At 35.5% G+C, this 12,323-nt stretch overlaps 1 protein-coding gene across 1 annotated transcript; it reads right to left on the bottom strand.

Moving 5' to 3' along the window:
• Positions 1 to 8,085: 8,085 nt before the first annotated feature.
• Positions 8,086 to 12,120, bottom strand: LOC111905646 (uncharacterized). The gene is made up of 7 exons (XM_023901336.2): positions 11,964 to 12,120; positions 11,479 to 11,531; positions 10,904 to 10,939; positions 10,651 to 10,811; positions 10,028 to 10,482; positions 9,438 to 9,854; positions 8,086 to 8,999 (listed from the first exon to the last, which is right to left on the bottom strand). Exons 1-7 carry the CDS (start codon positions 12,118 to 12,120, stop codon positions 8,086 to 8,088), a joined length of 2,193 nt encoding a protein of 730 aa, XP_023757104.2.
• Positions 12,121 to 12,323: the final 203 nt, after the last annotated feature.

Here is a 12,323-nt window from a genome sequence, read left to right as displayed (position 1 = left end):
ATGCGATTGATCTATCACTGAGGAAGGTATACGTAAGAGTTATATATAATCAAGCTTCTACAGGTTTAGAATTGATGATTCCACTTTAACTTCTTTTTCCCCGATGGGATGTGAGCTTAAAGAAGAATCAGTTATTCGACTGCCTTTTCAATCTTAATTATATACGACTCGTATACCCGAAGTTGTGATTGTGAAACCATGTATGAATTCTAAAATGGACTTCTGGACGGAGAACTGCCTAAGTATGCGAGTAATCACATCGTCATGTGAACAAACTTAGAACCTAGTATGACTCCCGAAGACAGATCGCCCTATGGTTTAAACACCCACGGAGATACAAGAACAGTCCGGACAACTTAACGAACTACACAGAAATAGAATTAGAAGACTAGGTTTCTCACCCTAGAGAACCCCGGTCATATTCTTCCAGAGATCGATGGATCGCATCGTATGTGCCTCGGATATCGAGGACTCCGTCAAGATTTTCATAGAAATCGTTATCTCTGCCTCGCATAGACAAAATGGTTGAGCAAACGTAAGGAAAGAAACTACTTCCAGGAATGGATCTGAAATCCGAATATCACCAGTTCGAGTGTTAGGGAAGGATGTCCGAAAGACTATCTCCTGAACTTGATACGGACACTTCGAGTTCGTAGTGATACCCTTCGGATAGGACCAATACGCCCATGGTTTTCATGAGCTAAATGAATAGGGTTACGTCTTTCTTACTTGGATCGATTCGTCATTTCTCCATGAAATGACTTACTTATCTACCCCCGTAGTAAGAAGAAAACCCATGAAAACATTTCCTACAGAGGAACTTTTAGCAAAGTTCCCTAGGCACGAGATTTGGAATTTGAAGAGTCAAATTTCTATGACACACTGTTAGTAATGTGGGAAATTTTGAGTACTCTTTCAATTTGGCAAAACCATTGAGCATTCACCGACACCAGAGACGCCGACAGTTTTCGCCAAATTCTAGGTCTTACCGACCTACCGCCTTAGTTCATTCAGAACTTCTCGCAAGCTACAGAAACTCGTACGACTTTGACCCAGCAAGGGGTGGCCTTTGACTGGGAAGTTACGCAAGAAAAGGAACCTTTGAAATTCCTAGTGAGTGACCAAGTTCTTTAGGATAACTCACTCTGGGAATGGCTTAATACGCTTCGTAAGGCGTGGAAAGCTAAATCCAAGTTAGACAGGACCTCCGAGATTCTTATCAGAATCGGTCCTATGCCTCACACAAACTAGACCTACTCCGCGAACTCAGTAACGTAATTTCTACTCTTCGCATCTCGATCGTGAAACCATACCTTTCCGTTAGGACTCTTGCAAGTCCACTCGTCGAGATCCTCACCTTCGTATTAGAACCGTAGTGACCCTTGACCGAGAGGTCAAGCGGACGAAGAAACGCCATCGCCAGTTAGTGAAGGTTCGTTGGAATGCCAACCGAGAACCCGTTATCACTTAGGTGCGCTAGAACCAATCGATTAGGAAGTTTCCTCCTCATGACTCGATCATTCGTGCATACTTCCTTGCTTAAATTCTAATTTCGGGACGAAATTCCCTTTAACGGGGGATGATGTGACAACCCGATATTTCGAGACAATGTAATGTAAAACCAATCAAATTTAGGTCAAAATATAACTTTACAAAAATCTTATATGGGTTAAATAAAGTATTAGGAATCGTATCAAGGTTTTTGTACATATAAAGAACCCTAAAATCCGAGTTATAACGAAGAAGTTATGACCAACCGAAGATTCTCGGCAAAATCGGCAACACCGATTAAAAGAAAAACGCGAAGTTTCAATACAATAGTTTTTAGCCTTAAGTATCTAAATGAAAGTTATAGATAATCTCAAACCGTGAGCGTACATAAAAAGAACGTCCAAATCTGACTTCGTATAAGAAAGTTATGATTTTTCCAAGATTCGGGTATAGCAGTAGACAGCTAAAAACTCAAAATAGAGCTCGAGATACTTTTGACCAAAACAACCTAAATGAGAATCTAAGGTCTCAACATTAGTAGCGCAACGGCGAAAAGTCTGACGAAAACGGACACCGGATGAAGAAGTTATGGATTTTTAACGGACTTTTCGTGTCCCGGCCCGTTAAAAATACATAATTAAAAATAAAGTCAAAATTTGCCGATGAAGTCTAAACGAGAGTTGTAGATAACATTTTCAGCTACGTGTGCATATAAAGAACGTCAAAAACGGAGCTCGTATGCGAAAGTTACGGATTTTACAAGTTCGGGGTCCAAAATCCGAGGCTGTCAGGCCCCCACGACGTGGCACAAGCTTGCCGCGACCCGGCAAGTGACTGAGGGCGTCCAATCAATGGAAGAGGATAGGTTTGACTCCCCATGACGTGTCCATCACTTGCCACGACGTGGCACACCCCAAAAATGCCCCTATAAATAGATTTCAAGGGCTTCGAGTTCCATTGCTAAGTTCCCTTCTTTCTTGCGTCGAAACTCTGCGTTTAAGCCCCCGAGACCCTCCCAAAGCCCCGGTTTTCACCTTCAAGTCCCGAAGGAAGGTTTTGTGTTCTCGAGATTCCCGAGACTTTCCCGCGTTTTCAAGTCTTCCTGTCGAAGTTCTGCTCGATTCTTCTCTAGACTATTTCAAATCAACCACTTCAATCAAGTGAGTTCATACCCCTTAACTAATGTTTTAAACTATTTTAAATGTGTTATGGGGGGGGGATGCAAGTAGAATCATGCTACTTATTATGTCAAGCACATGTGATTAGTAAGTAGGATTATATTACTTATTACATCAATCACATGTGATTAATATATAGCATTCAAAAGATTTGGCTACTCATTAGCCGTTTTACCAAACAGTTTCCTTCAAATGATTTTTATAAACATTTTATATGTTTTAAACTCCTTATTACACTGTACCTCTTACTCTATTTATCATATTTCAAACTTATTTACAACTGTGTTTCAAACAAATGTTCCTTATACTTATATTGTTTTATCAAACTTATGCCTTCAAATTGTTTTATAGATTGACATCAAGTCGATCTTTCCTTAAACTAATATTTATGTTTCAAGTGTTTTACCAAACTTATTTATGCTTTTATATTATAAATTGCATGCCTCTATATGTATAGTTATATAAGAAATGTTTAAAAGACTTAGGAAGGCTATCCACCCTATTTCCTTTTCGCGCCTTGAGATGTGGTCTGGTGGGATATTGGATACTCGTCAGAAGGTTGTTTAAATATTAGTTATATATCATGTGTACATATAAAGCCATAAAAGGTCCTTCCAGTTCATCCTATGCCCTTGGGTAGCAAGGGTATACATCCATGTCCACACGTACCACTTAGATTACTAGTAAGCTACCATATGGGTAGTTCAGGAAGATACTAGAACCATTACTAGAACACGATATCATACAATGAGTCAGTTCATTCATGAGTCAATACTTTCTAGAACATTACTGTACAGAACATATACAACTATACTAGGACGAGAACATATACAACTATACTAGGACGAGAACATATACAACTATACTAGGACGAGAACATATACAACTATACTAGGACGGGAACATATACAACTATACTAGAACGAGAAACATTACCCTTACATTAATACGTTAACAATTGTGATCCACTGTATCGGAGCATGCCTTAAATGTCATGGCCCGTGTTTTAGCCAGAATTCTCTTGGAGGGAGAGCGTTGAGTTTGCGTATAGATCTATGCTGGATTGACAATCCTACACCTTGCTGCTAGCTACAGCGGGACCTGCAGGTCTGCGGGTGCCAAACGTCATTCCGTTATTACGACCGTTCTTTATGTCGTTGTTATCAGTCGATAGTATGGTGCAATTTATCACATAGTGCCTTAGCCTAAAATCCGGTTTAAGGTAGTTAGTACGGTAGTAGTCCTTTTAGAGCTACGTTGTAGTACTACGTTAATTTTCCCATTACATATTTTTAGTGATAACCTCACTTAAACATAAAGGTACAAACTATATTTTTGGATAATGATAGTTATACTTTGGAAAATACTTACTCTTACAAGAGACACACACAGAACAGTTAGGTCTTGGTAGAAGACACCTTCATATACTAGAAGGAATCATAGGGATTCTAGAGTTTTTCAAACACTTACAAATTATATACACTTTCAAATTCTTACAATACATAGACTTACAACTTCTTACATACAAATTAAGACACTAAATACTTATGATCTCACCAGCTTCAAAGCTGATACTCGCTTTCAAAATTACTTGTATCCTCAGGTCATCATAGACAGGTACCGATGCAAGGAGAAAGGAAGATGGAGCTTGTTCAAGACTTATCTTTCATTTTGATTTATGCTTTAGTGTTTATCAAAATTTGACAGAATACAATTGTATAATAATTATTTTATTAATGCAATGGATGATGTTGTTTCTTGTTTACTACTTTACATTGTTGTTGATATTATACATGACGTCCTCCGCCCCAGAACGTTTCCGCCGTTCTCGGTTTTGGTGTGTGACAATTACACCCACCCATGTTTGCATCTGAATATGCTTGTATAAAGAACCCAGTTTTCGAAGGATACCACAATCCTAACGAAATTGTTCCTTTAAGATAACGAAATATATTATTCACAGTAGTGAGATGTGGTTCTCGTGGATTTGACTGATACCTTGCAAATAACACACACAAAACATGATATCAGGTCTACTTGTTGTAAGATAAAGTAATGAACCAATCATGCTCCTATAAATAGTTATGTCAACTGCAGGTTTATCTAACGAAGGTGTCAACTTTATGCTAGTTGCCATTGCAACTCATAACTTTGTGCTATTCGTCAATCCAAACTTTTCTAACAGATTCTTCGTATATTTTTCTTGATTAATAAAAATTCCTTCTCTGCTTTGACGAATATTCAGTCAAAGAAAATTATTGATTTTTCCCATCATGCTCATTTTGAACTTACTTTTCATCAAATCTTTGAATTCTCTAGATAAAGCAGGATCAGTCGAGCCAAAAATAATATCATCTACATAAATTTGAATAGGCATTAGATGATTCCCAACTTTCTTTCGAAATAATGTGACATCAACAGATCCTTGTTTAAATTTAGATTGTTTCAAAAATGAAGTAAGAGTTGCATACCATGCTCGTGGTGATTGTTTCAAACCATAAACTGCCTTATCTAAAATATAAACATGATCTGGATATTCCTCGTTAATAAAACCTGGGGGTTGTTCCACGTAAACTGTTTCTTCAAGCTCTCCATTTAAAAATGCACACTTCACATCCATTTGATAAACATGAAAGTCTTTATGAGCTGCATAAGCCAGAAATATACGAACCGCCTCGAGTCTTGCGACAGGGGCAAAAGTTTCTTCATAGTCGATTCCTTCTTGTTGTGAATATCCTTTAACAACAAGTCCGGCTTTGTTTCGAACAATATTTCCATCTTTGTCGGTTTTGTTTTTAAAAGTCCTTTTTAACCCGACAATCGAAATATTTTCAGGTTTAGAAATTAATCTCCAAACCTTGTTTCGTTCAAATTCAGACAATTCAGATTGCATTGCAGCAACCCAATCTGAGTGTTCCATTGCAACCTTAACTGTTTTTGGTTCAATTTTAGAGATGAAAACATTGAACATGCAAAATTCTTGATGAGTATTCAATACCTCATTCTTTGCACGAATTTGAGCTCTTGTTAAAACACCCTCTTGGGGATTCCCAATTACTTGATCCTTCGGATGATCTCTTGTCCACTTTTCCATTGGTGGATAAGCTAGATCAAATTCCAAAGGTACATCTTCGTATATATCATCATTCTCTGAACCTGCAATCGAACAAACATCATCAAAATCATTATTATTCTTAATGTTTTCTAAATGCTCCCCCTCAACATTATGCTCCCCCCCAACATCAGCATTCAATCTTTCATTCTCCCCCTCGAAAGAATGCGTTCCTTCCTCTAGAGTATGCGAATCCAAGTGCTCCCCCTCCACTGGATTATTTTGCATACTTTCGCCTTTCTCTGGAGAAGTTGATGTTGAATCATCAGTAAGCTTCGTTAGTTCAGAGAGATGATTATCATTTGCATTTATTTCAGCATCAATAACATTATCTAAAATTCCAAAAAATAAATCATAATTAACATCTAAGGTTTGTGAGGATGCAGATTCATGTTGTCTGTTCTTAAGAATAGGATGATTTTCAAACTACGATGTAGTTTGTTTAATGTAGTAATCATCAAATGTAAGATTAAAAGTTTCTTCAACTTTTCGTGTTCTTTTGTTTAATACATGATATGCGACTGAAGTATGTGAATATCCTAAGAAAATCCCTTCATCTGCTTTAGCTTGAAATTTCGTAGGATTATCCTTGAGATTCATAATGAAGCAACTGCATCCGAAAACATGGAAAAATTTGACGTTAGGTTTTCAATTGTTGAGAATTTCATATGGAGTAATGTTAAATCGACGATGAATGAAAGATCTGTTTTGAGTAAAACATGCGGTGGATATAACTTCAACCCAACGGTAATGTGGAAGATTCGCATATACCAGCATAGTCCTTGCTGCTTCGCATAGTGACCTATTTCTTCGTTCAACAACACCATTTTTTTGTGATGTGTATGGAGATGAAAAGTTATGTGAAATCCTTTTTTCCACCAAAAATAAATCAAGAACGTTGTTCTTAAACTCAGTTCCATGATCACTCTTAATTTTTCGAACAATCTTCTTCAATCTTGTTTCCATCTTTGTGCAACTTCGGATTTAAGCCTGAGAAAATAAACCCACGTAAATCTAGAAAAGTCATCAACAATAACTAAAATGTACCTTTTCTTGTTGAGAGTTGAAACTGTCAAAGGACCACACAAATCAATATGTAATAGCCTTAAAGGTGCGACAATTTTCGAATCTATCATAATTGGATGACCTTGTTTATGTTGTTTTCCAACTTCACAAGCTGCACATAATGAATCATTGTCAAATTTAAGTATAGGTAAACCTCTTATCAGATCTTGTACCACAAGTTTATTGATGTTTCGAAAATTGAGATGAGAAAGTCTTCGATGCCAAAGCCAACTTAAGTTTGAGGTTGTTTTCGAAAGAAGACATATAGCAGGTTTCCCTACTATCGTATTCATGTCCAAAGTGAACATGTCACCTTTCCTTTTGGATTTCAGTAACACTCTTTTAGTGTTCACATTCGAAATAACGCTTCCTTATTCATTAAAAAGAACTTGATTGCCAGTGCCCACAACAAGTTGGGAAACACTTATCAAGTTATGTTGAAGACCTTCAACATACGCAACACAATTCACTGCGAATTGTTCGTTCATGATCTTCCCATATCCTTTGAATTGACATTTTTGATTGTTCCCAAACTTCACAACTCCAACATTTTTTAGGCTTCGAAAATCACGTAAATTCTCCTTCTTCCCAGTCATGTGACGAGAGTAACCACTATCAATGTATTATTTATTATCATATTGCTCGTCACATGGTACTACAATTAGTGGAAAAATTTAGGTACCCAAGGTTTTTTGGGTCCTAGGAAATTGGATTTCAATTTCAAATGTAATGAAGAACTTTTAACCCAATCACAAACTTTTGTTTTGAGACTATCAATTAAGTTCACATCTACATTTAAAAGAACCGGAACATATGATTTTGATGGTTCCGAATGTTCACTGACATTACCCTTTGAATTCTGAGTTTGTGAATGAACATTCTTTTCTTTTATTATTGGTTTCCAAGCTTTGACTAATATGTTCGAATCCTTAGAAGATGAACTTCCGTTTGATGAAGTATTCACATACTTCTCATATGCTTCGTGAATTTTCTCATTTGAAAATGTATTCGACTGATACATCTTTCATTTGCCTTCAAACCAATGATCAATATTCTTCCTTGATGTCATTCCTTTTTCACGTGAAATTTTCCTAGTTTCTTTCTTTGTTTGATTAGGAAAATTTGGTTTTTGAGGAACAAAATCAACTTTTGGATTTGTTAGAAAAGAGTGAGCATATGAAGTATCGAATGTTGATGTTGAAAGAATTTTTTATTTGGATTTGATTTATCTAAAAATTTTCATGGAATATTTGTTTCTGAAACTTTCGTAAACCTTTGTTGTTTATTCACTTCAGACCTTGAATGATTTGATTGTGATGAATGTTGAGTTTTTGTTGAAAAAGAGAAGTTTTTAGCTTTGAAAACACTTTTGGATGATTGTGATTTAGACATCTTTTGAGACTCAATATTCTGCCAAAATATTTTCTTCCTAGCTTGTCTTTTTGAAATGTTGTTTTCCTTCGAAAATTTGTCAATTTGATCTTTGAATTCCTTGGAGTTTAGTTTGAAAAAATTTTCATTTTCTTTTACAACTTGTTTTGAATTCTCTTTTTCAATTTTCAATTTTTGAACCCATTTTGTTTGTGGTTTTTGACGTTGAAACACGTATGAATTTTTTGTTAAGTTGTTTTCAACTGTGCTTTGATTTGCGAAAAAACCTTCATCAGTTGTTTTTGAATTATCCTCCTCAACAAACTTCTTTAATTCTGGTTTGATATTCTCAACATTTCCAATAGTTACGAAAACTTGATTTGGAAAAATGACATCATCTGTACACTTGAAATTTGAATAAACGACAATATTCGTTTCAAGGTAATGTTCACCTTTTTCAGTCATTACTTTTTTGAACTTTTGTGTATTACCATACACTTGATCAACAACTATTCTTGGAGTTTCTTCTTCCTTTGAAGATTTATTTCCCTTCGAAAATTTCTCTTCATCTTCATCATCGCTATCATCCGTTTGACTGTCTTTGACATTCACGAAGTTCATATCACAAACTTTCGAAGTTGGAGGTATATCAGTTTCTTTTTCAACCATCAAATCCTTAATTTTTTCTTTCCCTTTAACTATTGATACAACATTAACAACAAACAACTGGGAACAATCAACATCCTCAAATTCACTAATTTCACTAATATTGTCAAAATTATCTTAAATATCAGCAAAATTAGATTGAGAATCAAATGTTGAATTCTCAGTCTTTTTCAAAATTTGAATTTGTTCAGATCTAGTCAAAGTATCATTCACTATGTTAACTAATTCATTCGCATCAAGACATTCATCAATTTTGACAATTCCATATTTATATCTATCATCAGGAACTTTGTCAAAATTAGCTATTATTTGTTCACAATCATACGAATTACTATCTACCTTAGCTCTTTTGTATGCTAGAAAAGGTAATAATTTTATATGTTGCTCTTTACTTATTTCACATGAATGATGTAAATCAGTTAATTTTCCATAAAGTCTTTTAGCAGAATTACAATAATGTTTCTTTGTGCTAGCAAAAGTTTGACTTCACATGATAAAGGATCCCTATCACACATAATATTTGTTAGTTTTTAACTCTAAACAATCAGTTTTACTTATTTTCATGTCTAATCGCTTTTTGGTCTCTAACAACTCCATTGACAATTTGTTGGCCTCATTGCTAGCAGATACAACAATTGAATCAAAATAACTAACTGTCTCATTAAAAGATATTAGTTCAGAATTATAAGCATGTCTAGGAATATTAAAAGATTCGATAATTTTCTGTACCTTTGTTGTCATTGGAGATTTGTCGGCTGTCTTGGATACGAAGCATCTCCCTTTCTCTTCGAATTCCTCATCATCCGAGTCCTCCTCTATTTTCGCATACATTGCTCCATGTGTTGGATTCCTCGTTTCTTCGTCATTTGATCCAGATGACCAGATTTGATACGTTCCATCTTCATCCTGATGTTCACCTTTTGCAACCAATGATAAGTTTTTGGCTTTCGCACGAACCTCTTCAAGCCTTTCTACATAATACACCTAATCTTTAACTTTATTCTTTTTCTCATCCTTCTTCCTAAGCATACAATCATTCGCAGGATGATTGGCTCCATTGCAATAATGACAATCAACACTAGCATCACCTTTCAGCTTCTTCTCACTCTTTCCTTAAGACATTTTCGAATCTTTCTTTTCATACCACTTCCTTTTACCTCAGCAAGCTTAGCCTTCAGATTGAACGACTTTTTGAAAAACTTCTTAAGACGATTATTTGAGTAAAATACTATTGCCTCATCATAAGAATTCATGATGAATCCCTCTTCTTCCTCAGAATCACCATTTTCAGCTTCTTTCTCAGATATATTTGACACAAGTGCCAATGGACCTCCCAAATTTAGTTTCGTCTCCTCAACAATTTCATTTACCTCAGTTTCGTGTGTCTTCAATTGATTGTACAAATCATTGAGAGTTGATGTATCAAAACTTTGTTCATTCTTCACCATCATACTTATGCTTTTCCATTCTTTTCGAAGACCCATCACAAAGATGAGATTGACTTCCATTGAAGTCATGCTAATTCCATAGCCATTACAACGATATATTAACTCGTTTAGTCGATCATAGTACACTTCAATTGTTTCACCTTCTTTTTGTCTGAAATCTTTCAGCTCAACCAAACACTATTTGACTGAATTGATTTTCATCTTGTCACTTCCTTGAAACTTATCTTTTAGATTGTTCCAGATCTCATTTGCAGTTGTACAACTCCTTACATAATTGTACACAACTGGAGGTAAAGCTCTTCACAATTCTCTCATACACCTCTTCTCCAGTTTCTTCAGTCGATCAGTTTGATTATCAACACTAGAATTTGTAGAAGATGATCCAATTGTTTGAACATTCACTGGAACATTGACATTTCCAGAGATACATGACCATAATTCTTCATCAAGACCATTAATATAATCCTGCATACGATCAGCCTACTGATCATAATATTCAGGGATTAGCATTGGAATTTTGGTTGATGATCCTAACAAATGAGAAAACGAGGTCATCGAATTGAGATTAAAACCTGCCATTGTTGTACGGAAGATGATTTTGAAAATTTCTAAGAAGATTTCAAAATTTAAAAAACAAACTAGTTGAATCAAATCGAAATTGTAAGAAGAACACTCGATTCAACAATTCAAATGCAGAATCAAATCACAAACTAAAATCTGGACAAATTTTTCACAATCAAAAAGTGCGGAAACTTTTAAACCAAAAATTTGATTCAAAAACATATTGAATAAATGAAAATCAGATCACAGATGTGATTCCTGCAGTTAACATAACTCTTTTCAGGAGCATGATAGGTTCACTACTTTAACTTACAACAAGTAGACCTGATATCATGTTTTCTGTGTGTAAGTGTGCAAGGTATCAGTCAAATCCACGAGAACCACATCTCACTGTTGTGAATAATATATTTCGTTATCTTAAAGGAACAATTTCGTTAGGATTGTGGTATCCTTGGAAAACTAGGTTCTTTATACAAGCATATTCGGATGCAGACTTGGGTGGGTGTAATCTTGATAGAAAAAGCACAAGTGGTGGATGTCAATTTCTCGATGGCAAATTGGTGAGCTGGCAGTCGAAAAAGCAAACATTTGTATCAATTTCCACAGCTGAAGCAGAATATGTGGCTGCTGCAGCTTGCACTTCACAAATTATATGGATTCAAAGTCAATTGCGTGATTATGCAATCAATATGAAATAGATTCCATTATATTGTGATTCTCAAAGTGCTATAAGAATTTGTCATAATCCGGTGCAACATTCAAAGACTAAACATATAGCACTTCGTTATCATTTCATCAAGGATCACGTGGAGGATGGAAATATTGAAGTACATTTCGTGAAAACAACTGATCAGTTAACTGATATTTTCACGAAACCTTTAGATGAAAAATCCCTTGTGAAATTTATAGAAGGAGTTGTAATAATCGATGTAAATTCTTTTCCATGTGAAAAAGGCGAATGATGAATGACCAGGAATGATTCAGAGGCGCTGAATGAAAGACAAAGCAATAATCATCAGCATTCAGAGGTTAATGCTCAGAGTTAACGCTTCGACCCCATCAAATTCGTACATTTCTCACTTATAAGGGGATAAAGAAAAACTGGTGATTCGAAGGCCAGTGGGGATGATGCAAAAGTTGTAGGACAAGCATTTTCTTCAGAGATCCCAACAACAAAGCCATTTATAGTTTCTGCTGGGCCGATTACTTCAATAATTGTAACAACCATGCCAATTACAAGACCAATTTTGAAAGGAATTGTGATTGGTAAACCTATTGATAATGTTGGGAGTAGTTCAAAAAAATTGGAGGTAAAAGATGACTCAGTTGTGAAAGATAAAGGGAAAACAATTGTGGTGGAAAAATCGAAAGAAGAAAGGAAAGCTGAAGCAGAAGCTGAAATCAAAAAGCTAAGATTGATTCAAAGCATAA

This window comes from Lactuca sativa, chromosome 1 (genome assembly GCF_002870075.4).
Source record: "Lactuca sativa cultivar Salinas chromosome 1, Lsat_Salinas_v11, whole genome shotgun sequence".
In the NCBI taxonomy this organism is placed as follows: domain Eukaryota; kingdom Viridiplantae; phylum Streptophyta; class Magnoliopsida; order Asterales; family Asteraceae; genus Lactuca; species Lactuca sativa.
Note: the sequence above shows the minus strand (reverse complement) of the source record. Positions and strands in the feature narration are given on the sequence as shown.